Source organism: Camelus dromedarius, chromosome 1 (assembly GCF_036321535.1).
Source record: "Camelus dromedarius isolate mCamDro1 chromosome 1, mCamDro1.pat, whole genome shotgun sequence".
In the NCBI taxonomy this organism is placed as follows: domain Eukaryota; kingdom Metazoa; phylum Chordata; class Mammalia; order Artiodactyla; family Camelidae; genus Camelus; species Camelus dromedarius.
The window spans coordinates 92,789,162-92,814,852 of NC_087436.1; the positions used below are offsets into that span (position 1 = coordinate 92,789,162).

General features: G+C 32.6%; 1 protein-coding gene across 2 annotated transcripts in view; it reads right to left on the minus strand.

Moving 5' to 3' along the window:
* Positions 1–327: 327 nt before the first annotated feature.
* SLC30A9 (solute carrier family 30 member 9) overlaps positions 328–25,691 on the minus strand; it is a 61,630-nt gene continuing 36,266 nt past the window's right edge. For both annotated transcript variants that reach the window (XM_031435306.2, XM_064487109.1), the window contains exons 10-18: positions 22,369–22,424; positions 20,058–20,193; positions 18,410–18,449; positions 17,340–17,411; positions 16,785–16,892; positions 14,330–14,495; positions 10,031–10,160; positions 8,062–8,175; positions 328–1,789 (exon numbers count right to left, since the gene is read on the minus strand). In XM_031435306.2, the coding sequence (XP_031291166.2) occupies positions 1,745–1,789; positions 8,062–8,175; positions 10,031–10,160; positions 14,330–14,495; positions 16,785–16,892; positions 17,340–17,411; positions 18,410–18,449; positions 20,058–20,193; positions 22,369–22,424 (867 nt within the window). In that variant the 3' untranslated portion in view covers positions 328–1,744. The remainder of the gene's footprint in view (positions 1,790–8,061; positions 8,176–10,030; positions 10,161–14,329; positions 14,496–16,784; positions 16,893–17,339; positions 17,412–18,409; positions 18,450–20,057; positions 20,194–22,368; positions 22,425–25,691) is intronic.

A 25,691-nucleotide genomic window follows, 5' to 3' on the forward strand; every position in this document is an offset into this window, starting at 1 on the left:
ATGGCAGTGACATGGAATAACAAAATGGCAGGTGGGAAAGGGGAGGAAGACACAAAGTATAGAGTGAATTATAATGGGTAAAAAAGTTTTTTTAAAAGTAGAGGTGAAAAATTTGAAACCATAAGAACAGAGAATCAAATTGTGTGTGTGCATATATACATATATGTATAAAACAATTTTGTATCTTAAAAAATAAAGCTAGAATGTTATTTCACTTAAAATGTACAGCATGCACAATTCTTTGTAATAGAAAAAAAATTGTACACCAGTGTAAATTTTCACCATTTTCAGTAAATGACATTTCTGGATGAAAAAATTACCATTACAAACCCTTTAATCAAATGTTTATTTTTTGTTTCCAGCATTACAATTTGCTACAATTCATAAACTTCAACCTAAGTAAGTTTTTAGACACTGACCTAGGTCCTTAAGCACTCAATTACCCAGCAGAGATCATTCATTCACCCAGCCACCACTCTTGCGTGGACAATGCTCACTGGTACCTGAACAATGTAAAGTGCACATGAATTGTTTTGATGAATGGAGACACAGCCTTAGTTCTGCACTAAATTTTCAATTACTGAATTGCATGTTTTTTCACCTCAATACCTTATGATCAGTAGAAAGCTACTTACTTACGTAATGTTATAGTCATATATTATGCTAAATGCCCACTTGTAAGTGCAAGAAACTCATGTTTCAGGCACACTACTGACTATATTTTATACAGAGTCATGGCCACAAGTTTCTGCATAAGAGGTTTACTTTTCTATCTTTCTTTTAAAGCAAGAAATATCCCATAGTTCAGATTTACATAAGTAGTGCCTCTTTTCAAATAAATTAAAAATAAAATGCTGTCCTGTCTGTAAAATTATAAATATTTCTAGTACATTTACAGAATGTTAAAATGCTTATAAATGCATGATCTCCTAGTAAATACACATTATGGCACCGAAGCCAGTTAAAGAAACAAAAACAAAAACAAAACAGTCATCACACTGGCCCATGGAAACATCTAGGGTTATTTTACATTTCCTACCATTAGAAAAATTAAACTAAGTAAAGAAAAAAAGCAAAGGAGAGAAAAGAAATCTTACAAAATGGCAGCTACTATGACCTAAAAGAGCGTACTGAAATGTCTTCCTTCAATTCAGTAACACAGCCCTTTCTGGAATGAACATTTATGGGTAACTAGGTTAGGAGAGTGTTCCTCTTAGTACTCAGGGCAAATTACAAGGTATGTAGAAATAATTTCCACATTCTACACATAAAGACAGACTTTAAAATGGAGTGACTATTTTAAAAACCACAAACCAAGGTTTAGTCAGAATGTTCAAGATTGGCAGGTTCTGATGGAGTAAAATCTTCAGTGGCAAAAAAATTAAAAATCATAATCATATGGATGTCTCTTATTTTTACAATGTGTAGAAAGAAACATGATTACAAGGTACAATACACACTGACAGGTTAAGATGAGAAATTATGAACAATTTAAGTAACTCAAATGCTTCCTGTTGAAAATAAAAACATGATTTCCAAATTGATTCAACTTGTAGTATGTCTCTTATAAGTAAGAAGTTGTTTTAGTTCTGTAGACTGTTGAATTGCCCTTTACATGAATACTTCCTCCATCTTAAAAAAAAAAACAATGTCTTCTGAATGGCGCTGACTCCTTCAGTGTGGGAAAGCAGTCTTGGCAAACTTGTTTCCAAGGCTCCCCCAACGGTGACTCATTCCATCAAATCTATAATATCTCCAAATCTACATGTCGAACTTCAGGATTTCGTTTCTGGAAGGAAAAATTAACACCGCATTATTCATAGCAAAAGAGAATCTTCCATTTCCTTTTATTCCTTCTGATCACTAAAGCCAATGAAAACATTTCATCAAACTATAGGTGAATAGACCAGTTACACAGTATAAACAATACAGTAAATAGTCCCACCTCCCTGAGTCTGTTTCTATGTTCGTTAATACAAAAATGGATTAAGGATCTAGTATGCATTGCAAAGCACTGGAAACATGCTCTTGTATGTGATGAAAAGCAAATCACTGCAGAACAATTATAATCAGAAAGATTAAATTGATATTCACTTATTTATATATTTTAGTACCAATCCATATAGTCTTGGCCCAAGTTCTGTGCTAGAAAGTGGAGCTATGATTATTAAAGAAGACTCTGCTCCTGACCCTGAGGGACTCAGTTTAGCCAGAGAGACAAGGGTATCAAGAACCTCTACGAGTTGAAGCATTATGGCTAATAACAAGAACCAGCTAACATTGAATGAGCGGTCACCCTCGTGTCAAGTACTGTGCTAGGGAGTTCACAGCAAGTGAGTGCTTTAAAAACCCTCCTAATAACCCACTCATTTCCATTTTACACATGAGAAAACTGAAGGTTAAAGAAAGCAGTTAACCTGCCCAAAGACACACAGCTAGCAAGTGATGGAGCCAGGACAGGCTCCAGGCCTGACTCTAGACCCCAAGCTCCTGACTATTTCAATGCACTAAATAACAACTCTGCAAACAGAACTGTGAGGTCTATTACTTTTGCTTATGAGATCCAGAGAGAACTCACTGAAGATACAGTATCTAAACAAGGTTTGAACACAGTGAGATGATCCAGAGAAATGATCAAAAGGGTCCAGGCAAAAGAAACAGCACGAACAGAGGCAGAGAGCCTGGAAAGTACGTGCTGGCAGTACGGTACCGTTACCACAGCAGCCACCAGGAGGGCAGGGTTAGCAATGAGGATGGAAAGACAGGCAGATGCCAGACTGTGAAAAACCTTAAGGAATTTCAGTAACAACAAAACCTATCTCTATTACATGCCTGCACTGTACCGAGCACTGAAGTGTACAACAATGAACAAGAAACAAACTGCTCTTGCCTTCTTCAGTGAACTCACCGCTAGTGAGGAGATACAGGTAAAGTAGGCAGGCAATGCTAACAGTCTACTACTACAGAGCAAAGGAAAGGCTTTGGGGGGTTTTTCCACCATCAGTACATAAAGGACACCTAACACAATCTGGGGGAATTAAGTTTAATAAAATGAATATAATGATACTGTGAGACTGTAGGACAGAAGAGAGTGTATAAAAAACTAAATCTATGCCTATGTAAGAGGAAATAAATAATGCTTAAATCAGGAGAGCATGGTAAGACTTTCATATATAATTATGGCAGTAAATATAAAAGAAATACTAAAAATTAAAAAATGATTAGCTCTAAAATATAAAATTAAGGATTGAGGAAGGCAAGGCAAGTGGGCAGGTGACACATTTCTGTACATGCTTTTCAATTCCTACTTCCATCAATTTTTTTTGTGTATACTTGATAAAAATTATAAAAATAAGTCAACAAGGGGGAAAAGGCTCTTCTAAATGATTCTAATAATCAGTCAAGATTAACTCCTAGGAAAGAACAGCCTAGGAATATCTACATGTTGTTCATATTAAAGGAATTCAATTAGGAAGACAAAAATCTGGTAAAATAATGGAGTTCAGCTCCAGCTAGAGCGTTCATTCTATTTAGTGCACACTGGGATTTTTCTCATAACCAGTGTAGCGCAAGTGTACCTAGGAGTACTTTCCTCTTGGATCCTAACGGAAGAATGGCCAGGGACCCCACGTGGTGGGTATACTTTTTTCTCAGTGTTTTCTTTATCTTAAACTATTCCCTGTGCCTAGAATTTCTTAAATTCAATATGGAATAAAAAACTTCCTCAAACAGAAATGAAACTGAATCTTATTTTCCGATTCCAATCAACCCTTACTCATCCCAATATGACATGAAAAATTTTAGCTGTTTATTGGAAAATTTTAAATTATTAAATCTAAAAAGCACTATATAACAAATGTATACTAATAAAAATCTGATCTCAAGAAAAAGAAACTAAAGTTAATTTATTCTGCTTTTTAAAACCAAGTTTTCAGAGAGAAAACTATAATCAAATTCCTAAAATGTAATGTGCCAAAGCAGACACACACAATGTGTTTGCTAAACGAATGGTAAAAGAAATAGGATTAATATCCTTAAATTTTAATGTTTACTGTCTAACAAGATTATCATGTGCAGAGTAGAAACTGAGTAATTGTGAAATAGAACTGAAAATCAATAATAATGTCCAATTTATAATTTTCATTAATTTATTCAACAAATATTTATTGGATCTATGCCATCCCAGATACTGTTCAATGCGAACTGGAACATTTCACACATCACAGACAGATTTTACCAACACTCATATTATGCAAAGATAAAACCAAATTACATAATTTATTTTACAGTGTTTGCAGACTTAAGAAAAGCCTAAAGGAGGATGCAATTAGAGATGCAAAAGACAAAGTAAAGGGCAGAGTATTTAACTGGAATTTATTAGGAATTTGCATATGTTATGGTATCTCCCACTGAATTAATCTCCAACAGAATTATTTCCTCCCAAACAAACAAAAGTTCATGAGGGACAGGACAAGGGTCTATCTACAGACTGAATAGAGAGGTAGAATACAATAACAACAACAAAAACCTAAGCTGAGTTCAAAGAATTTAAAAATAAGAACAAGATGTATTTCATATTATAATATGGGACTTTATAAATTAGCCTCTATATTTTAAACATCTTTACATAGAACTAAGTAAGTTACAGACTTAAAGGCAAAAATATCACCTGTTCTAATACTTAGATCAAGGCATCATTCAAAGGAGATGGCCATAATGCTGCAGACATTTATCACTGAGTGTGACCAAAGTAATTCAATAATTATTAAAATGTAAACTTAGAAGGCAATCATGCTTAGATACTAAAAAAGGAGGGAAAATGCCAATGTACAAAGTTTTAATTTTCAAAAGAAAATCAACTTATTTTCATGACAAGAAAGAAGGATATATTCATGCACTGTCTTGGTTTGGTACCTCAACTATCCTTTGACTTAAGATTAATACCTTATTACCACGTTAGAGATGTTTCCACCTGAAAGTGAGGGCAAAACGTGGCTTCCTGGTGTGAAAGACTTATAATTAAAAAACACAAGATAGTTCAGTCTATTAATTACTTAGTAGCTTCTAATTAAAGCACAAAGTTAGCTAAAAAATAATAATAAGCTTATCTATGATAAAAGTAAATATAGTTAAGAATAACCAACATGTTAATTATTCTTAAATGTGGCTTCTGACTTACGGTTTCTATTAAAAACTAATGCTAAAATGAAGATTTAGTTTAGAAGTCCTTTATTTCTCTTGCCAGGGAAATAAAAACAGAATGGAAATGCAATATATATTCATTCTCAAGTTATCCTGCAAAAAACAATCATCTCATATTTTATTTAGAACAGTGGTTTTCAAACTGTGGTCCAAGGATCACTGGGGTACTAAGACATTTTCAAGGGGTACTCCAAGGTCAAAACAGTTTTCCTACGTACACTAAGATGTTTTTCGCCTTTTTACTATGCTGACGTTTCCTCTGGTGGCATAAAAGCAATAGTGGGTAAAACTGCTGACCCCGTCACACAACTCAAGGTGACTGGCACCAAACTAAACTATAGTCATTGTGTTCCTTTACTGCCAGTCACTCAGTTTTGGTTTTTTTAAGCCAGTTTCACTTTAAAATGTCCTTCATGAAGTAGTAAAAAGTACTGATTTACTATACCTTAACCCTTGAAAACACTCTAAAAAATATTCTGTGACAAAATGGGAATATGTATGAAGCCCTAGTGCTTCACACTGAAGTCTGATGTTGTCACAAGGAAAAGCACCACTGTGATTGCCTGACTTATGAGCTGAATCAGATGTTTTTTACTGGAACACCATTTTTACTTGAAAGAGTAACAAACTACAGTTATTCAAATTTGACAGGCATCTTCTTAAGAAATGAATGCATCTACTACTTCAAGGAAAACAATTAACAGTGTTTGCTGCTAGTGATAAAATGCAAGCCTTAAAGTGAAAATTAGAACGTTGGAAAACTCACATCCACCATCTTGAGCCTGACAGCTTCCCAATAATTAGTACCATATCAACATTAGAATGATGTGCATAGATTCAGTGAACCACTATTTTCTAAATGACCAATTCATAATGTTACAAAATCATGCATGGGTTGAAAGATCCAATCAGACAGAGTACAAAGATAGACCAACAGATTTTAATACACTAGAATATGGGAGGGAACTAATCATACCCAAAGAGAGGTCTGGCCTTTGCCCTTGACTATTGGGAGGTAATCTCTAGGCCCTTGGAATATCCTGCCTGATAATTATGTCTTTGTTTATCTTTGGCCATACAATAACTGCTATACCTCCAGAAGGGGTCAGAGATGAAAGGTCAGCCACTCAAGCAGTCAACTATGGAACCCCAAGAAAATTTCTGGACACCAAGGATCAGATGAGATTCTCTGGTTGGTAATGCTCCATGCAAATTGTCATACATCTTCACCAGGAAAGTAAGACTGTCCACGACTCCATGGGGAGAGGACAACGGAAACTCCAAGTTTGGAATACTGCCCTATGCACCTCTTCCCATGGCTAGTTTTAATCTGTATCCTTTCATTGCAATATCCACACAGTAAGTTATGTGAGTCCTTCTAGTGAATCATTAAACCTGAGGGTGGTCTTAGGAACCCCTCAAACTTTGCAATTAGTGTTAGATATGAAGATGGTCTTATGGATTGTGCCCCCTTACTTCACAGACAGTACAGGAAAAGTTCATTGATATGGTTTCAGATTTCATATCGCAACTAAGCTTTAAGAGGTTATTAGTTGTCAGGTTTTGGTATAATATGAAAAGAGACTACCACAATTACCTGAAAAGGCTGTAAGAATACTTACAAAGGCTCCTCCCTCTTCATATTCTTCAACCAAAACAACATATGGTAACAGACTGAATGCAGAAGCACAGATGGGAATCTAGCTGTCTTATTTTTGCAAAAATGTAAAACAGTACCATTCTTCTATTTTCATTTCAGAAAATACAGTTATTTTTCATCAAATTGTTATTTATATTAACACATAATAGGTTTATCATGTTTTTTAAATGAATACAATATTTTAAAATTTGTTTTAATTTATAATTTGATAAATATCAATAAATATAATTCCAAAAAATAAAAGCTCTTTGGGTCTTCAATAATTTTTAAGAATGTAGGGTCCTAAGACCAAAATATTAGAGAATTGCTCATCAAGAAACTCTGAAAATCATGCCAAATAAGCCTATGAACTATAATATTACATTAACAAAATCATCTTATTTGAAGCACTTCTATTAATAAGATCAGAGATTTAGATTCTAAAGAGTAAAATAGAGATAGAAATGTTTTCCTTCAAGTTTTGTCTTTGTTTCTCTTGAATTTTTAACAAAACTAAAGAATGATCAGCATCAACTGAAGAAAATGTATTTTTGCCTTCAACAAGCTATAAATGTTAAAGATCATTTACAAGTTTTTTTCATTGTAAACAATTAGAATTCAAATGTCAATAAATGACAATTTGAGAATACTGAGACATTTTTAGAGGCAGTCTGATAAGGTAATATTTCAGTAAAAAGCCAATAGGTTGTAAGGATCTCCAACAGAACAGAAACAAACAGAAAATATAAAATACTATCAAATGGAAAAAAAAAATATCATCAGATGGACTAAAGCAAGATGTATGTATATGTTTAAGGTCACACTCTATTTTTTTTTGAACTTTTGAACAGTCTAAAGTTTCCCTTTACCTTTCTCTAGAAACTTTTAAAATTCTTCTTATTTAAAGACAAACAAACAAACAAACAAAAATCCTCTATTTTAGAAACGAAGCAAGCAGTAGAGAATAGTGGTTACAAGCACAGAATTTGGAATGGAACAACAAAGAACAAACGCTCAAATCCCAAGTCCCCTACTTCCTTGAGTAAATTATCCAACTTTTCTAACCCAGTCATTTTCTCACCCATAACTACCAATAAATCATGGGGTTACTAAGAAGATAAAAACACACAAGTGATATAGTTAGCAAAGTGCCTAACACTGATAAGCAATCAAAAAATAGTTGATACTGTTATTACATTATTATAATGAACACATCTTACTTTCAGTTCCCTCTCAAGTCTATCTACTTCAGCTCCTAATGTATCAATAATATTTTCTCCATGTTTAAGCATAAAGGTTTCTAGTTCTTCAGGAGTTTTCACTTCTTGAATTTCCTATAAAGAGAATGATAGCAGAAAACAAAATAAATTCTTAAAAATAAAATCACAGCGGTACACTGATAATTTCTTTTAATAATTATAACAAACACCATTAAGTTTAATGAAAAATGGAAAACTTTCAAGCCATAAGCACTATAGACCACCTATTTCCAAAAAACACAGTTCAAGAAAAAATTGAGTACAATGCTCCACAGAGGTAGCATTACAAAATTAGTGGGAAAAGAATAGACTATTCAATGAATAGCCAGGGAAATTCATTTTCTATAGGAAAAAAAGACTAAATCCCTAGCTCAGACCGTTAAACAAATAATTCTAAGTGGACTGAAAACTTAATGGTAAAAAAAAAAAACCCAAAAACATAAAATATTAGAAGAAAAAATAGTTTTATGATAATGGGATAAGGAAGGGTCTTCTAAGCAAGATACTAAAAAGCCTATTTGACATAAAATTAAAAATGGCATTAAATCTTTTATACGACAACAAAATGGAATGGTAATCACAAAGTAGAAAGTTATCTGCATATACACAACTGAGAAAGGATTAGTAACCAGTATGTTAAAAATAAAATGCTTACAAATCTGTCAGAATATGAGACATTAAACAAACAAAGAAGCAAGTAGAGGGAATACCAATGTCCAATACATTTCTATGCATATTAACCTCACTACTACCAGGGTAATATAAATTAAAGCAACAAGATACTATTTCCCATCCATCATAACGATAAAAATTTCAAAACTCTATGAATACAATCTAGTAAGAAAGTGAAGCAATAGAAATTTTCATACATTGATGGTGGAAGTTAAACTGACACAGTCTGGAGAACAATTTGCCAAAATCTGTTGAAGATATGTTCACCCAATGGCCCACCTATTTTAAATCTAGCTATGTACTACCCTAAAGAAATTCTTGCACATGCGAACAAGGAAACTCATATGAGAATGCTACTTGTGGCATGATTTCCAATAGTTTAACAATGGAAACAATATAACTGTCCATCAAGTGGACATGTTATGTACAACATGTCCATATATACGTATATATATGTACATAAACATGGAAGAATCTCAAAAAGATGCTGTTAAGCAAATTATAGAGGGAATTATATGACATTAAACCATTTATATCAATTTTTAAACATCTAAAATGTTATTATATATTGTGCTAAGAAAAATACATTAAAAAATATAAAAGCCTGAATGGAAATGACAGGTACTAAATTCAAGAAAATTGTTAGTTCTGTGGATGGAGGAAGGAGACTGGGATCTAGAAGGAGAAACAAGGGCTCTATTTTTGTAATGATTTCTTTGTTTTTTTTTAAAGATCCTAAGCAAATACAAGTACAGTAAAATATTAATATTTGACAAAGGCAAGTGGTAACATCTGCTCTGTTTATTATATTACCCTCCATCAATTTTCTTCTAAAGTACTCTTAATAAAAAAAATGGGTTCTGGAGTCAGAGATCTAAATTCATAACTGACTCCATATTATGGAGCTGCAATTTTAGGCAAGTTACTTCATCTTTCTGTGTCTAGATTTACATATAAATATGTAATATAATATGAAAATATTTCTTTACCTCACAGGTTGTTGAGAGTAAATTAGGTAACGTATATAAAATACCTGGCACATAACAATGACTTTAATAATAAGTTTGCTCTTCTGTTATCTCCTCTGAACCACTTTTACAGTAAATAAAAGGGTCTTTGTCAAGTTTTGGAACCCTAAGAAGTTGAAAGCTGAAGTGAGTTTAAGACCTATAAATGAAATAGTTTTATTTTATTTACTTAAGAGGTAATCTGTCTAACCCTTGGCTATATACGAAATCAAATAAATACATAAACTTACTTGTAGCAGTTGGTCAAAATCTTGTTTTTCCAAATACGATCTTGTAACAACTCGTCCATCAAAATCTACTTCTGCCTTAAATCTTACTTTCCCTAATCCCAGATCTGTGGCTTTAACATCATGAATTGCCCTGCAATCAATAACAATGCATAAAAATTTATATACACACACATACACCTAAATTTTAATGGCACAAAGTCTAGAATTCTTATTTTTCTCCAACAGTGACAAAAATGGACTAAGACGGCTTTCAGAGTATTTACCATTAAGTGCCACCTATCATTTTCCAAACAAATGTTCATTTAGCTTTCTCTGCATAACACAATACTATCAAAGGTACAAACTTAACAAATATTGTTTCATGGTAATTTGTATATATATATTTAAATAGTTTGGATTAAAATAAGTCAACTCTAGGGGGAGGGTATAGCTCAGTGGTAAAGTGCATGCCTAGCATGCACAAGGTCCTGGGTTCAAGTCCCAGTACCTCTATTAAAAGATAAATAAATAAAAACGTAACTGCCTTCCCCCAAATAAAAAAATAAAATAAAAATTTAAAAAACAAACAGAAAAATCAACTCTAAATTGCTTTTCCAAAAGACTGTCACTTTATCTCATAATCCTTTTTTCCTGTTGTCAGTATCTTCTGTAAAAGTCATCACACAACTCTGTGAAGTACTCTTATTAGAGTAAGGTTAACAATAACTACCTAATGGGACTGATGTGGGGAATAACAAACCAGCATATATAAAAAGTTTAATATGGTACCAGCTATACAGTAGACACTTAATGAATGACATTCATAAAATAGATTAACATGGCATCTTTACGATAAAACAGTCCTGGGGGCATAAGTGACCTGCCTAAGGCAATTCGTCTAGTCAAGAGCTGAGACTCATCCCAGATCTTCAGATACCCAAACCCAGTGTGGTCTTTCCTTTACACCATTCTGCCTTCCAGAAAGGGAAGCAAATGCTCAAGCACAACTGCTTCCCATTCCTCCTGCCCTACACCTGAGGAGTCAATCTTCCCTAGAAAACTGTTGAGAAATTCCTTTCTTTCTATGGTAATCAATATAACATCTTTTCTTTACAGGATACAAAAGAAAATAAAAAACACTCTGAATTCTGAGGGCACAGAGATTTCCTACTGGAAAAACAAGCCTAAATGAGATTCCAAATACTCTTAAAACATCTGACCCTAATTTGTGAGTGATCTTAAGCAAGTTACTAAATACGGGGTGTCCAAATTCTTTACCCACATAAATAAAGAATTATAGATGAAAATAAGAACTAATGATTTAATATTTATGAAGTTATGTATGCATAAGTTGAAATGAAACTTGTCCAGATTGGTAAGAGGTTATATAATTAATTCATTTAAAAAAAGCGTATCTACCTCAGTCTTAACAAAATATTTAAAAATCTCACTGTTTGACTAATACTTAGATATCAGCTAATGAAAATATTCTGATACACTTTTTCCTTACATGCTTATATGTAACTAACTGCAGACAATTATGATAGGCAGCTTCTGTCATGGCTCCCAACGATCCTTCCCTCCTGCGTTCCAGCCCTTGTGCAGTCCTCTCTCCTTCAGTGTGGGCTAGATCTAATGATTTGCTCCTAACCAACAGAATATGGCAAAATGGTGAGATGTTATTTCCAGGGTTAGATGACTAATCTGTGACTTTTATCTTGTTCATATTCAGTATCTATTTCTTTCTCAGTATGCATACTTTGATTTAGCAGGCTACCATGTTGGGAGAGCCCCAGTTGGGAAGAAACTAAATCTTGTCAATAATTATGTTAAGTTTACAAGCAGATCTTTCCCCAGGAGATGACTACTGCCCCAGCCAATACCTTGACTGTGAGAAATTCTGAAGTAGAGGACCTACGTAAACCATGCCTGGATTCCTGACCCATAGAAGCTGTAAGGTAATAAATGTTGTTTTAAATCACTAAGTTTTGGGGTAATTTGTCATAAAACAACAGATAACTAATACATGGTTTGAAAAACCATATGAACTTTCTGGATTACTAACATTTATTTTCTCCAACAATTCAATCTACAGATCTTCACCCTTCCAGAAAATTTCAAGTTTGCCAGTAAGTCTTTCCATATACAGCTTTCTTCAGATTTTAACTATAAACAATATATGCAAAATTATAAACGTTCATATACCTAATAAAAGGTTAACAAAATACATGAAGCAAAAAGTGACAGACATGATACGAGAAACAGGCAATTCAACAATAATAGCTGGAGACTTCAATAACAGAACAACTAGGCAAGAAGACCAACAGGGAAACAAAAAACTTGAACACTATAAGCCAACTAAGTCTAACATACACCCAACACTCCACACAACAGTAGAATAGACATCCTTCTCAAGTACACATGGAACATTATCCAAGATAGATCATATACTAGGCCATAAAACAGTAAATTTAAAAGGACACAAATAATAAATAGAATGTTCTGCAACCACAATGGAATGAAATTAGAAATAACAGAAAGATATTTAAGAAACTCACAAATATGTGGAAATTAAACAACACATTCCTAAATAACCAATAGACAAAGAAAAAATGTAAAGTAAAATTTAAAAATACTTTGAAGTGAATGAATATGAAGATACAACATATCAAAATTTATAGGAATGCAGTAAAGCAGTACTTAGAAGGAAATTTGTAACTGTAAAAGCCTGTACTAAAAAAAAGAGAGATATCAAATCAAAAACTTAACCTACTAGCTTAAGACACTGGAAAAAGAGCAGCTAAACCTAAAGCAAGCAGAAAGAAGGAAATTAGAATTAGAGCAGCAAGTCATGAAAAGGAGAAGAAACTAACAACAGAAAATCAACTAAACCAAAAACTAGTTCTCTGAAAAGATCAACAAAATGGACAAATCTTTAGCTGGGCTGACCAAGAAAAAAAAAAAAGAGAAGATCCAAATTAGTAGAATCAGAAATGAAAGAGGAGACAATGCTACTAACCCTAAAGAAATATAAAGGATTACAAAGGACTACTAGGAACAGCCATATGCCAACAAATTAGACCATTTAGAAGTAATGGACAAATTTCTGGAAAGATATGAACTACTGAAACTGACACAAGAAGAAACAATCTGAACAGACCTACAATAAGAGACAGAATAATTAATCAAAAAACATACCACACAGAAAAGCTCATGCCCAAATAGCATCACTGCTGAATTCTACCAAACATTTAAAGAACATAAAAGCCCATGCGCAGGTGGCATCACTGCTGAAACCTACCAAACATCTAAAGAAGAAATAATACCAACTCTTCACAAACTCTTCTAAAAAAACAGAAGAAGGGGATATATTTTCCAACTCATTCCATATGGTATTACCTTGATAACAAAACCGAAGACATCACAAGGAAAGGATATTGATATGGATTATCTCACATTAAGTTACTAAGCCTAATACTGATTCTAAGAATGCTCAGCTTCTAATCTTGACCCAGCTAGGTAACTACTTTTAAGAGTAAACACACAGGGCTTAAAATATAAATCTAGTAATCAATTAATCATGTGTTCTTTTGATTCACATATACAAGTCATTTTTAAAGGATTTAACGAACAGATTTTAATTACAACAAGAGAAAAATAGATTCTTATTTTAAAGTTTTATAAATATACATATATATATGTAGGTAGGTAGTAGAAAACTAGAATTTTAAGATTGTTCCTTCCACTTCACTCTGAAACTACACTGCTGCTGAAGTTCACTAAAAAGCCCTATTAGAACTCTCCATCTCTTCTTATAACCTCCTAAGTCTTCAGTTCTTTATATCATTTAAAAATAAGAAACATAAGGGAAGATTTTTAAAATAAGCTAAAACAAAAGTCTATTTTTAACTATAAATTATATTCAGTTTGGTAATGACTCCCCCATGAATAAAAATCTTCTTAAGTTTAATATATTTAATTTGTAATTAAAATTCAGATATAAGGCAAATATAAATACGAAGGTTCCACATAAGTGGTTCTACATTAAAGAGACAAATACTTTACAAAATTCTATTCCTGTTAATCATCTAACTACTCCTTATTCTAAAAATTAAAGATACACAGAATTTAAAAGGAAACAGGGAGTTTCCAAAATGCTTTCACTTGCTTTCTTTTAAAGTTGCAATTCTGAAAAGTAATCAATTAAAAAGTTCTGAAGGCTAGGGATCCAAAATCTCTTCTGGAAGTATTAACAAGACAAGCATGTCTATTTCTTAACATGTTTTTGTGACCTTAACAGCATCATTGGAATAAGCTGACCTTACTGATGGGTCGTTCTCCAGTAGTTCAGTAAGCCGTTGTACTTGCTCTGGCTGGATGGATCGCCCTAAGAGTGCTTCTGTGTTAGTGTAGATGAGGAATGCTGAGACCACGCCTAACAAGGTGCCCACACCCAAAGAACCTAGGCTGTCATACAGTGGATTGCCTAAATAAAGCACATAAAAACTCAGTAAATTAACATTTTCTATTATTTCAATGAGCTTCAGTGAGCAAAAAACCAGCATTAGTTAATCAAGGTACTTGAAATTCGTTCCTAATTCCTTTAATAACTTTCTCCTAAGAGTCTGACTATACTACAAAATAGGAATGCTACAACTTGCTTCATATTACATAGGCGTATCATGCAGTTTATTTATGACCTGTTTCGTGTATCTGGTCACACGGATGAGGGTTCAGAGCATTTTTAGATTAGAGACATGATACACATATTAACAATTTCTTTTTAAAAAGTCCATTTCTTTTTTATGTATCAGTAGCACATCTCCTATCCCAGGTTGATAAAATAATTGTAAGATAAAAAGCCGAAATAACCATTTTTATATCTTTTTCTTACAAAGGTTCTGTGAAAGAATTAAGCCATACAAAAAAATGATATGAGTCCCTCTTATCTCATTCAACCAAGAATGATACATAGCTAGTACCATTCCAGACAGACAGACAAACACGCGCGCAAGCACGTGTGGAAGAAGTTGTTAATTCATTGCACACAATGGCTACCTTACAGCAGTGGTTCTCAAAGTGAGGTCCCTTGACCAGTAACACCAATGACACTCAAGAACTTGGTAGAAACACAAATCTCAGGTCTCACTGGAGATCTTCTGAATTAGAAATCTGGAGGTGGGGTCTAGTACACTGTGTCTTCTCATTCCCTCCAGGTGATTCTAATTCTACAGTTTGCCTTAGGTTTTTAGGGCTTTATTCTCTTCCAGAACCAATGAGAATGTATGAGTTGATATTTATATAACAGATATCAATAAATATTATATTTTAAATATTTATAATAAATTTTAGACACAAGGCTTTTATAATTAGAAATCTTTTTATTCCAAAGACTAAATGTCAATATTAACTTTAACTTTCTTAATGCTTGATAAAAACTAATGCTTAATATTTTACTAAAATTTACACTATAATTTTCAATTTAGATTATTTATGACATTTAGTCAAAATATAACACTAAAAAATGGGTAACTTATCTGTACTACTAAATTTTTAAAATGACCCATTTGTAAAACACAATTCACTAGGAAGTTTGTAATTACAGAGTTCAAAATCAAATACTGCTTTTTAAAAACCCAAATTTATATCATTATCTTTATTTAAAAGTATACATGTATTAATAAGCCTACAGAAATCATAGGATTATTAGCTGGAAAATATTTATTTCCTGGCATGTCATTTAGTTTAAATGAATCAATTCAACTAAGTAAAAATTAATGAGAAACTAAAAAAATTTTAGAAGGTTGATTTGACTGGTTTATATTACTAAGTAAAAAGAATAATTTATTAAAAGTTGACTTATTTATTGATGAAGTCACTCTCCCTAAGCCTAAAATTTTGCTAAGTAATCATTTAGTTCTAGAAATGTCCAAAATGATAAGGTCAACCAGAAAAATAATCAAAATACGTTTAGAAATATTTTGGATCACAGCGAACATCAAAGAATGCTGGCTTAACCTTAAAATGTACATTCAAAATGAGAAAGGCCTATTCATATTTCAGAATATTCTAAGAAATACTACAGAACTGTGAAAGCTCATCACCTAAAATTATTTTAAATATGCAAGGACAAACAGGTAAGAATGGAGTAAGTACCATTCCAAGAGAATTCCAACCTCAGAAATTGAGTCTTTTCATACTGAATGGTTCTTTTGGTTTAGAAAATAAAAATAAAATGATTTTTCTGCTTCTTATCAACCTGTACTGCACTGGTTTTCAAAACATTTAACTAGCTACCAAAATGAGGATGGAAGAAACTATAGTCAAGGAAACAGGGAAGTAACAACAATTATCATTGGCACTAATAGTGGAAAAAGACAAATGAACATGAGCCACACACAATACATATTTATTTCGAACTTTAGAGTTTATTAAAGTTCTCTCTCATATATTACCTTAAACCTGTGAAGTCACTAGGATAAATATTATCAATATCTTTACAGTAAAGAACTTAAAGCACTGAGTAGCTGTATAATTTATTAAGGCACAGCTAGAAGGGTTTAGAGCATTACAGAAATGTTCTATTAGTAGCCTTTTTTATTTCTAATTAAGAGAAATTTCTAACTCAGAGAAATATAAACAAATGGTTAGCATGAAATTCACATTTAACAATATATTGGTTTATAATTATCCAATGATATAAAGGAAAGTCCCCACATACTAGGGAATTATTTAAGTAGCACAATATATCACCTGTAATATAAAAAATATTTACCTGTTAGAGAAGTAAGGCCCATACAAGTGGCTGCTATGATCACTCCCAACACTGCTGCAGTATCCTCCAATAATATAACATTTGTACTAGGGTCACGACTTTCCATCACTTAATCATTTGGGTAGACACAAGAAAAGAAATCTTAATTGGATACTATCAGGTAACATTTTAATGAGTATCTGTTAAATTAATTAAATTAAAATTAAGATTTAGAAATGTAAGAGATCCTGATTTTGAAAACCCTGTTCATTATAAACATAATGTCTTGGTTTAAATGTTAATAACTGATATTTGGAGTCAAATTACTTTCTCAAGTTATATAAGCATATACAGAAATACTGTAGTTCACTTCAGTTAAATCCAAATATGAAGTATTCCTTTTCAAATTACACTACATTTCTCTTTTTAAAAGAGCTGATATGTAAGTAAGAGGCACATAGGGAAGACACTGATATATATTTTGTACACATCTATGTGGAAGAAAGCAATAGCACTAGGCAATTTTAAGCAAATAAGGAAGATAATATAATACACCTGGGTCTCTAAAATACATACCATACTTGTAAAATGACATTCCTTTGGCCCGAGCACTCCTACGAAGTTCATTTACAGCAACAAGAAGTGTTGCTGAAAGAAAAGCATTCGTATCAGCAAGGAAGAAACTTCATGCCTTCAAACTTTAAAGATGGCATCTCAAGAGATAAGTAAACAGGCACAACGCTTAAATGCTAAGGGCTGTCAATAAGGAAAAGTTCTATATTAAACTAGTCACTATCAAGACCCCAATTAATCATTATAATATAATGAACCCCGTATTTCTAAACCACAATAATTTAAATATCATTACTACCACAACAGCCTTAATTTATTACACTAGTCGGTAGGCATCACACTAAGCACAATCACTTTTGATCCCCCCAACCTTCTGAGGTAAGTGGTGTTACCACCATTTTACAAGACTGTCAAAGATGAAGGGAACACAATGCATAAAAAAAACAATGTTTTAGAAGTAAACATGAGTACAGCAGTGAATTAGGCAGTTTCATACATGATATGGTATTAGCACTTCTCTGTCAAAATACTGCTATAACTGAAAGTTTCAGAAACTTTAAAATATTTGAAATGCAAAAAGAGAGAGTCTTCTCTGATTAACACTATTAAAACCTGATTTTTAAAAACTCATTACATAGATAGGTCGTTTTTTTAACTGACATATAGTCAGTTACAATGTGTCAATTTCTGGTGTACAGCATAATGTTTCAGTCAGGTATATATTTGTTTTCATATTTTTTTCATTATAGGTTATTACAAGATATTGAATAAGTTCCCTGTGCTATATAGAAGAAATCTGTTTTTTAATAGATATGCCTTTATACTCCATTTCAAATGTTCTGAGCATTATGATATTATACTCAAGAAAAACATAGCATTTCCAAACTTGCCCCATCTATTATAGGAAGAACCATGGTACATTATACAAAGAATTTCCTCCCTTGAGCTAGACAAAACTTATACTCCTATTCCCACAGTTTTCTTTAATCAACAGAACTTAGCAATCTATCAAAATGGACTGCTGAATATGTATTGCTAAATTAAGAATAAAGAGACACTGTGACAGTACATACCGCCTTCAGATACCAATGATCCTGCTAAAATACAATATGCCTAGAAAATAAATATTAAAGCATAAGTTAATATTTCACTAAAGAATTACAATGGTTCATGCATAAAGTCTTAATATTTAAAATGGAAATATAAATTAAAATCCTAGCCAGATAAGGATTTTGATGGGAAAGAGTTCAAACGAGGACAACGAGATAGTTGGTATCTTCATAAGAGAAAACAAAAATTAAAACTTTGATGGTCATCTCATTTTTTAATACTTGGAAGGGTAATACACACACACACACAGAAGAATGTTATACCATGACCTAAGTTAAATTGATGACATAAAAGAATAATGGTTTAATTAGTAAAAAAAATTTTGGGGGGCTTCAAAATCAACACTATTTGAAACCTAAGGTTGTGGATACCAGATGCAGTAAGATCCACAACCATATCCAGTAACTTCTGGATTTTGTTTGTATGCCCAGTAACAAGAGAATCCTTTCTCAGCCCTGACTCAGAAAAATAAGCAGTTATAAACAGTAATCGGTTTTTTTGGGGGGGAGGGGGAAGGACAACTGCACTTCCCTTATAATCCCAGACACTCTTAAATTAAAGATACCAAGAATAGCTTTAATCCAAGGTGTACAGAAGGAATTAACACATATATTTTAAAATTCTAAATGAAATTCAAATCAAACATCTGTAGAATTTTCAATAATACCTTTTTGGAACTCTAGGCTTCCCTGACATAGATGTTTAAAATTTTTTAACACAGTCCAATACTCATAATTCTGTTAAACTTGAGGTTTCCTAAAGCTATGTGATTTGTTTGAGTATACGGAAATGATGCCAGAGTAAGAACTAGAAATATAAGCTTTTCAATCTTAAAGCTTATCTCCTTCCACTGTAGTCTAAAACTACACCATGAGATACAGAAGCTGACGGGTGCCACATGACCAATCTGCATTTGTCAAGGGAGCTATAGTCAGAGCAGCCAAGCAGGGTAATCTCCAAGAAGTTCCCATGAGAGGAAAAAAAAAGACAGCTTTTAAGTATCTACAAAGGCCAGAGAAAACCCGTGCAAGATGATGTGGTGCCAATAAAGTAGTACTTTTCTGTCCCCTGTCTCTACCTTCAGTGCTGCCAGAGGCAGCCTAGGGAGTAAGAGAGAACAGAAGCCCTTAGGTGAGAAAATACAGAAGGTAACCATGCTCCCATTCTCCCAACGTAGGCTTCCTAACAGAATGAGGGAAAGGGGAAGCTTTAATTTTAAATACAATTGTAGCATATGACTATTATAAGAGACTGGATAATTTAATTACTGGTAAGAAATTATTCTTGGGACTAAAAGTGAACAGATGTCTTCTTGTTTTTCAACAGTAACTGCAGAAATTAATGGCATTGCCCAACACTGCAACCAAGGAAGCAGTGTTTAACGATGGGCCTACAGAGATACTCTTAACATCTCACTGAATCATACGGATTTAGAAGTCATGTCCAGTCACGATCTAAAAAACACAACTACAGATATATAACCCTGTATTATAGTCAAGAAGGTATATGTTGGTCCCATTCTTTAATATCAATTTTACAAAGGCATTCTACTGCACTTAATCATTATTTCATACTAATTCAAAACTGATCAGGGGTCAGGGGGTAGATTACCCATAGAAGAGATTCTATTGGTTGAGGATTAAGCAATCCCATGACTCCATGGTACCAAGATAATCCTGCACCCATCATGAAAATACCAACACCACTAATCAGTGAAACAATATAGCGCATATTTGAAAATCCATACCTGAAAAATAAAAAAAGATAATACAGTTTACAAGAAATACCAGATAATTTCCTTTCAAAGTATCTGTTTAACAGGTCAATGAAAAAGTAAAAAAAAAAAAACTCCCTACAACATTAAGATGTTATGACTTTACATTTAAGTAAAATGTAAGTGCCAAACTCAAATCTAATCAGAAAATCAATAGATAATGTGGAAGAACTGCAAGATCTATGAAAATATATAAAAAGAGTGAATATGATCTAATTCAGGTATTTTTTAAGCCCTCTTCAGTGTAATTTGCTTTGAATTACTAGAGTGACTTTACTCTTATGTACCACAAAAGCTGGTAAAATTTATTTTTTAAATGCATCCAGATGTTTAATGAAGAGGATAACATTTAAATTTCTTTGAAATGCAGCTTCTAATTAAATATTTTGGTCTTATTTTACAGCCAGTCAATCATTTATATTACCTATAATTTGATGCTAGATACTTGTTTCTGGTTTTGTATAGCTTAGCACACAGCAACTAACTACTATTATTAAGACTAAAAGCTTCAGTTTTCTGGGTGTTTTCATAGCACCTTTTTTGTTAAGGCAAGTATTTTTTAAAAAATCTCTGGTCAATGTATGCATTACTTTGTATTACTATATGTACAAATAAAATACTGAGCATTAAGAAATGTAAAAATACAACATACTATAAGAGAAAAAGAATCACTCATTAACAAAAATATTTTCTGGGAAATTTACTCCCAAACTCTATGGCACCTTTCCAGCAGATGCAAACAGACAAGAGTCCTTAATTAAAATTACTTTCTGAATTCCTTTTGCAAATACTATAATCTAGCCATAGGAAATTCTCAGTTTATAGATGTGACAATGTTCTACCAGCTTGATTTAGAAAAATTTACTTTCTTCTAAAGTCTTCTCCCAAAGTAACACAGGATATGTGTGTATACATATATATATGTTAAAGTAAATTAAGATCTAAATTAAGTGGCATTACTTTCATTTTATGTGTTTTCAAGTTGTAGGTTCTTACTGAAATTTTCAGTTATGTAGATCTACAGTGTCCAATATAAGTCACTAGCTACATAAGACTATTTAAATTTAAATTAATTAAAATTAAATAAAATTTTAATACAGTTCTTCAAATGCACTAGCCACATTTCAAGTGCTCAATTGCCACATGTAGCTAGTGACTATCATATTGGACAGATATAAGTATTTCTATTATTGTAAAAAATTCTATTGGGAAACACTAAAGTAGTACCTTAAGAAATTTTCACAACTGAAAATTTTAAAATTTTACTGTTTTTAAATATTTGGTATTTAAAACTAGTCAGGAAAAAATGTTTTTCTTGACGTATTAAAATATTGTAACGATGTATAACTAGCTGATGAAAAAGCTAGTTATCCTCTATATAAGCTTATTGATAGCTGCAGCTATAGGATATTCAAAATATGCTATTATTTATTAAAATACAGGAGTGTCTGGCTTTCAAGTAGAGAAAGGCATTTAAATAAAGCATAGAGGCAGACTCCTTCATAGAAATAAAAGTGTATTTTTTGGCTTAAGAAAAATTTAATTGCTCAAATTTGCATTACTGAGACTTGTTAAAAAAATGCACCTAGAATTACAAAAATTTTACATGGTTGTAGAAGCAATTGAAAAAAATCTTTGTATCAAATAATATGATTCAAAACAATATATTCTAAAACACATACTCATTTTACAAATAAGTAACTTCGAAAAATTAACAGAATACTATTTCCAAATCACATGGGGATTAAAATACATTAAGCATAGATTTAACAAAAATCATCACTAAAATTTTAGACTGAGTGGCCTATTGGTCTAAATGTGGCATAGATATTTCCTTTGACCAAATAAAACAGAATTCTAAGACCAAAATATGTGCGTCGTTACTATCAAATATGAACAGGATAAGATCTCTATGCTATGTATGTTACAAAGCATAAAAGTAATTTGAACTCCATTTTCAAATTATATCTTGAATTTACTTTGACACAGCAGTGAGTCCTGCATTACAGATACTATATAGTGGAAGAAATGACTAAATCACAAAACTGCAGGTATATAAACTGCAAGAGATTCCTAAAATTCAGTTGCTATTATTTCAATGACTTGCTGCCAAAACAAACAAAAACAAAATAAAGACAATGTCCTTACGGATGAGTAGGATCTGGTGTTTGAACAGACTTACTGATGCCCAATGCCAGTAAGCCCTAAGGAGAAAAAAAGGTAAATAATCATTAGCAAAATGGAGAGTAAAATGAAATGAAGCTAATCCGGAGGGCACAACCTGACAATGACTAAGAAACACGTAACATGGGCAGCATTCAATAACCCAACAATTCTAGTTTCCAGTCTCACCAGAGGGAAATAAAGATGAACCCAAAGGGATTGAAAACAACATTGCTTATAAAGATGAAAAATGTGAAGGCAACCTAAAACTCCTTCAGTGGGGAGAAGCAAAATAAAATGGTGGCATAACCAAACCATAAGTTACCTCTACAACAGTGTAAAAGAATGGAGTTTGGACAGAGCGCTCTGCACTGACATGGTGAAAGCTCCTGGACATACCATTGAATGGACGGGAAAAAGACAAGTTTAGAAACAGTACGTACAGTAAGTACAGAAGAACTTCTGTCTTGTAGCTTTTGTATACAACATATAATGTAAAGCAGAGGAAAAGGTCTCAAAGAACTCATATTTAACTACGTCTATACCTCTGAGGAGAGAAGTAGGATTAGGGTGGTCTGTAATATTTGATTTTTGCAGGAAAAATGACTTGTATAGCTGTACAAATAAAAGATAGTAAAAGCTTTAAAGAGCATATATTGTGTATGGACACGATACATTTACACCTCTAGTAAAACTGCAAAACCAGGCACGTGAAGTATACATATCAATGTATATGTAGCAGTGATTGCCTGGGATGTGGAAGGAGGGAATAAAGATGGAAGACTAGTTATAACTAAAATTTTATTTCCTCAGGAAAAAAAAAAGTCTAAAGTAAATATGACAAAAATCCAAGTCTTTATTCTTTTATTGAAGTATAGCTGACTTACAATGTTGTGTTAGTTTCTGGTGTAAAGTGATTCACTGATACATACATATATATTCTCTTTCATATTCTTTTCCATTATAGGTTATTAGAAGCTAGTAAGTGTAGCTCCCTGTGCTATACAGCAGGACTTCTGTTGTTTATCTATTTTACATATAGTAGTTTGTATCTGCTAATGTCAAACTCCTAATTTATCCCTCTCCCGCCTTTCCCTTTTGGTAACTGTAAGTTTGTTTTCTACATCTGTGAGTCTTTTTCTGTTTTGTAAATAAGTTCATTTGTGTCATTTTGTTATATTCCACATATCAGTGATACCATATGATATTTGTCCTTCTCTGTCTGACTTACTTCAGTAAGTATGACAATCTCCAGGTCCATCCATGTTGCTCTAAATGGCATTACCTCATTCATTTTTATGGTTGAGTAATATTTCATTGTATAAATATACAGTATCTTCTTTATCCAGTCATCTGTTGATGGACCTTTAGGTTGCTTCCATATCTTGGCTATTGTAAATAGTGCTGCTAATGAACACTGGGGTACATGTAACTTTTTGAATTAGACTTTTCTCCAGATATATGGAGTAGGATTGCTGGGTCATATATTAATGCTAAAAAATCCAAGTCTTTTTTCGGCTGTTTTTTTCTTTTCTTTTCTTTTCTTTCTTTTTTTCTTTTTGTGCAGGTACTTGGGATTGAACCCAGGACCTGTGCATGCTAAGCATGTGCTCTAACATTGAGCTTTATTTCCACCACAAAAAAATGTAAGTCTTTAATCCTGGTTACCACCTTTCTCTCCTTCCTTCCTCCTTTGCCTTCACCTTTTCTTCCTTTCATTTCTATTTATTTGGGTTTTTGATTGTATCTTTAAAGAGTTATCCACTGGAACGTTGCAGTATTAGTATCTTTGCACATAGTATCTTTTCTATTAATTTGATATAATTTTATTTATATCAAATAAAATTATATCAAATAAAAATATATTATTTATATAAATATATTTATATAAATAATAAGATTACTTTATTAGAATTATTTGTTTAATAAAAATACAAAGCCTCTGAGTGAATACCCTATGTGATTTTATTCGACTAGGCTGGGGCTTTTCTATTTTTTCAACATGTTATCAAACAATCAAATAGGTAAAGCTTCAAGATAACCCAATTCTTCATGGATGAGATTTCTCTGTGGGTTACCAGACATTTACTAGAAACATTCTCTCTCTCAAGATTACACCACCTTGAAAATGGCTAAAACAAATATTACTGGATTTTTAACTTTTGATATCAGAAATCCTACCCTGAAAAAGTAAAATACTACAAGATTTTTCTACTGGACATACCATTGAATGGTATTGATTTTTCTACTGGATTCCCAAGGAAAAGAGTCAAATCTACCTAAAACACAGGTGATGGCTTTTCAGTAAATTAAACTAAGAGAATGAGAGTAAATTAAGACCATATAATTTTTAAATCTGTATATTAAAATCAAAATTCATTATCAATTCACACAATGTGTGTGTGTTTATAATGTTTACACCATAGTCAATGAGTGTTTAATTATTTTTAAAACTCTTAATATTCAGATTGGCTGTGCAATGAAGTCTGAGGTATCAAGTGTTTTATAAACTGAACACAAGGCATATTTATTTGTTCTTCTTATAAAAGTAAGATATCACAGACTATCACCAATCCTATTCTCCTCCAAGGATTAAAGTCAAAGTTCTACTTTGGAACTTCATATAAACAGAATCATACAATAACTACTCTTTTGTATCTGCCTTCTTTTATTCAGCATACTGTTGGAAATGTATAAATGTGCTAATTAGGTAAGTATTTCATTTCTTTTTATTGCTAGATAATATTCCACTGTATGAGAGTACCATAATTTGTTTATCCCTATGTTGATAGCCATCTGGACTGATTCTAGTTTTTGTCCACTATAGAGATTTTATGGTGCTAGAAACATTCTTATACAAGTCTTTGTTGACATTTGTTCCCATTTCTCTTGGGTAAATATTTAGCAGTGGAATTACTGAGTCAAATAGTAGGCACATGTTTACAAGAAACTGACAAGTGCGGGACTTTGTTCTGGCAGGTAATTAAGTTACTTGCAAATCAGTGTGATCCTTTAGAGCTTTGTTAGGGAGGTTCTAGAATACCCTTTACAACAAGGATAATTTAGCCCTACTACTAGGATCTGAGCCTTCTACTGGCCTGGGTAATCAATCAGGACTCCATTTTAGTCAGAAATTGAATAATCCAAGCCCTGTGTGAACTCTAGGAATTACTCAGCTTAATGCTGTCTGCTGATTCTTTGCCCAGTCTCATGGAACTTTACCCTACATATGTGTAAGTTAATGTTCAGCAAAGAGTCAACTCATGGAAAACCCTGTGAAGACTTCTGCAGCTTTTTGTCTGCAGAGC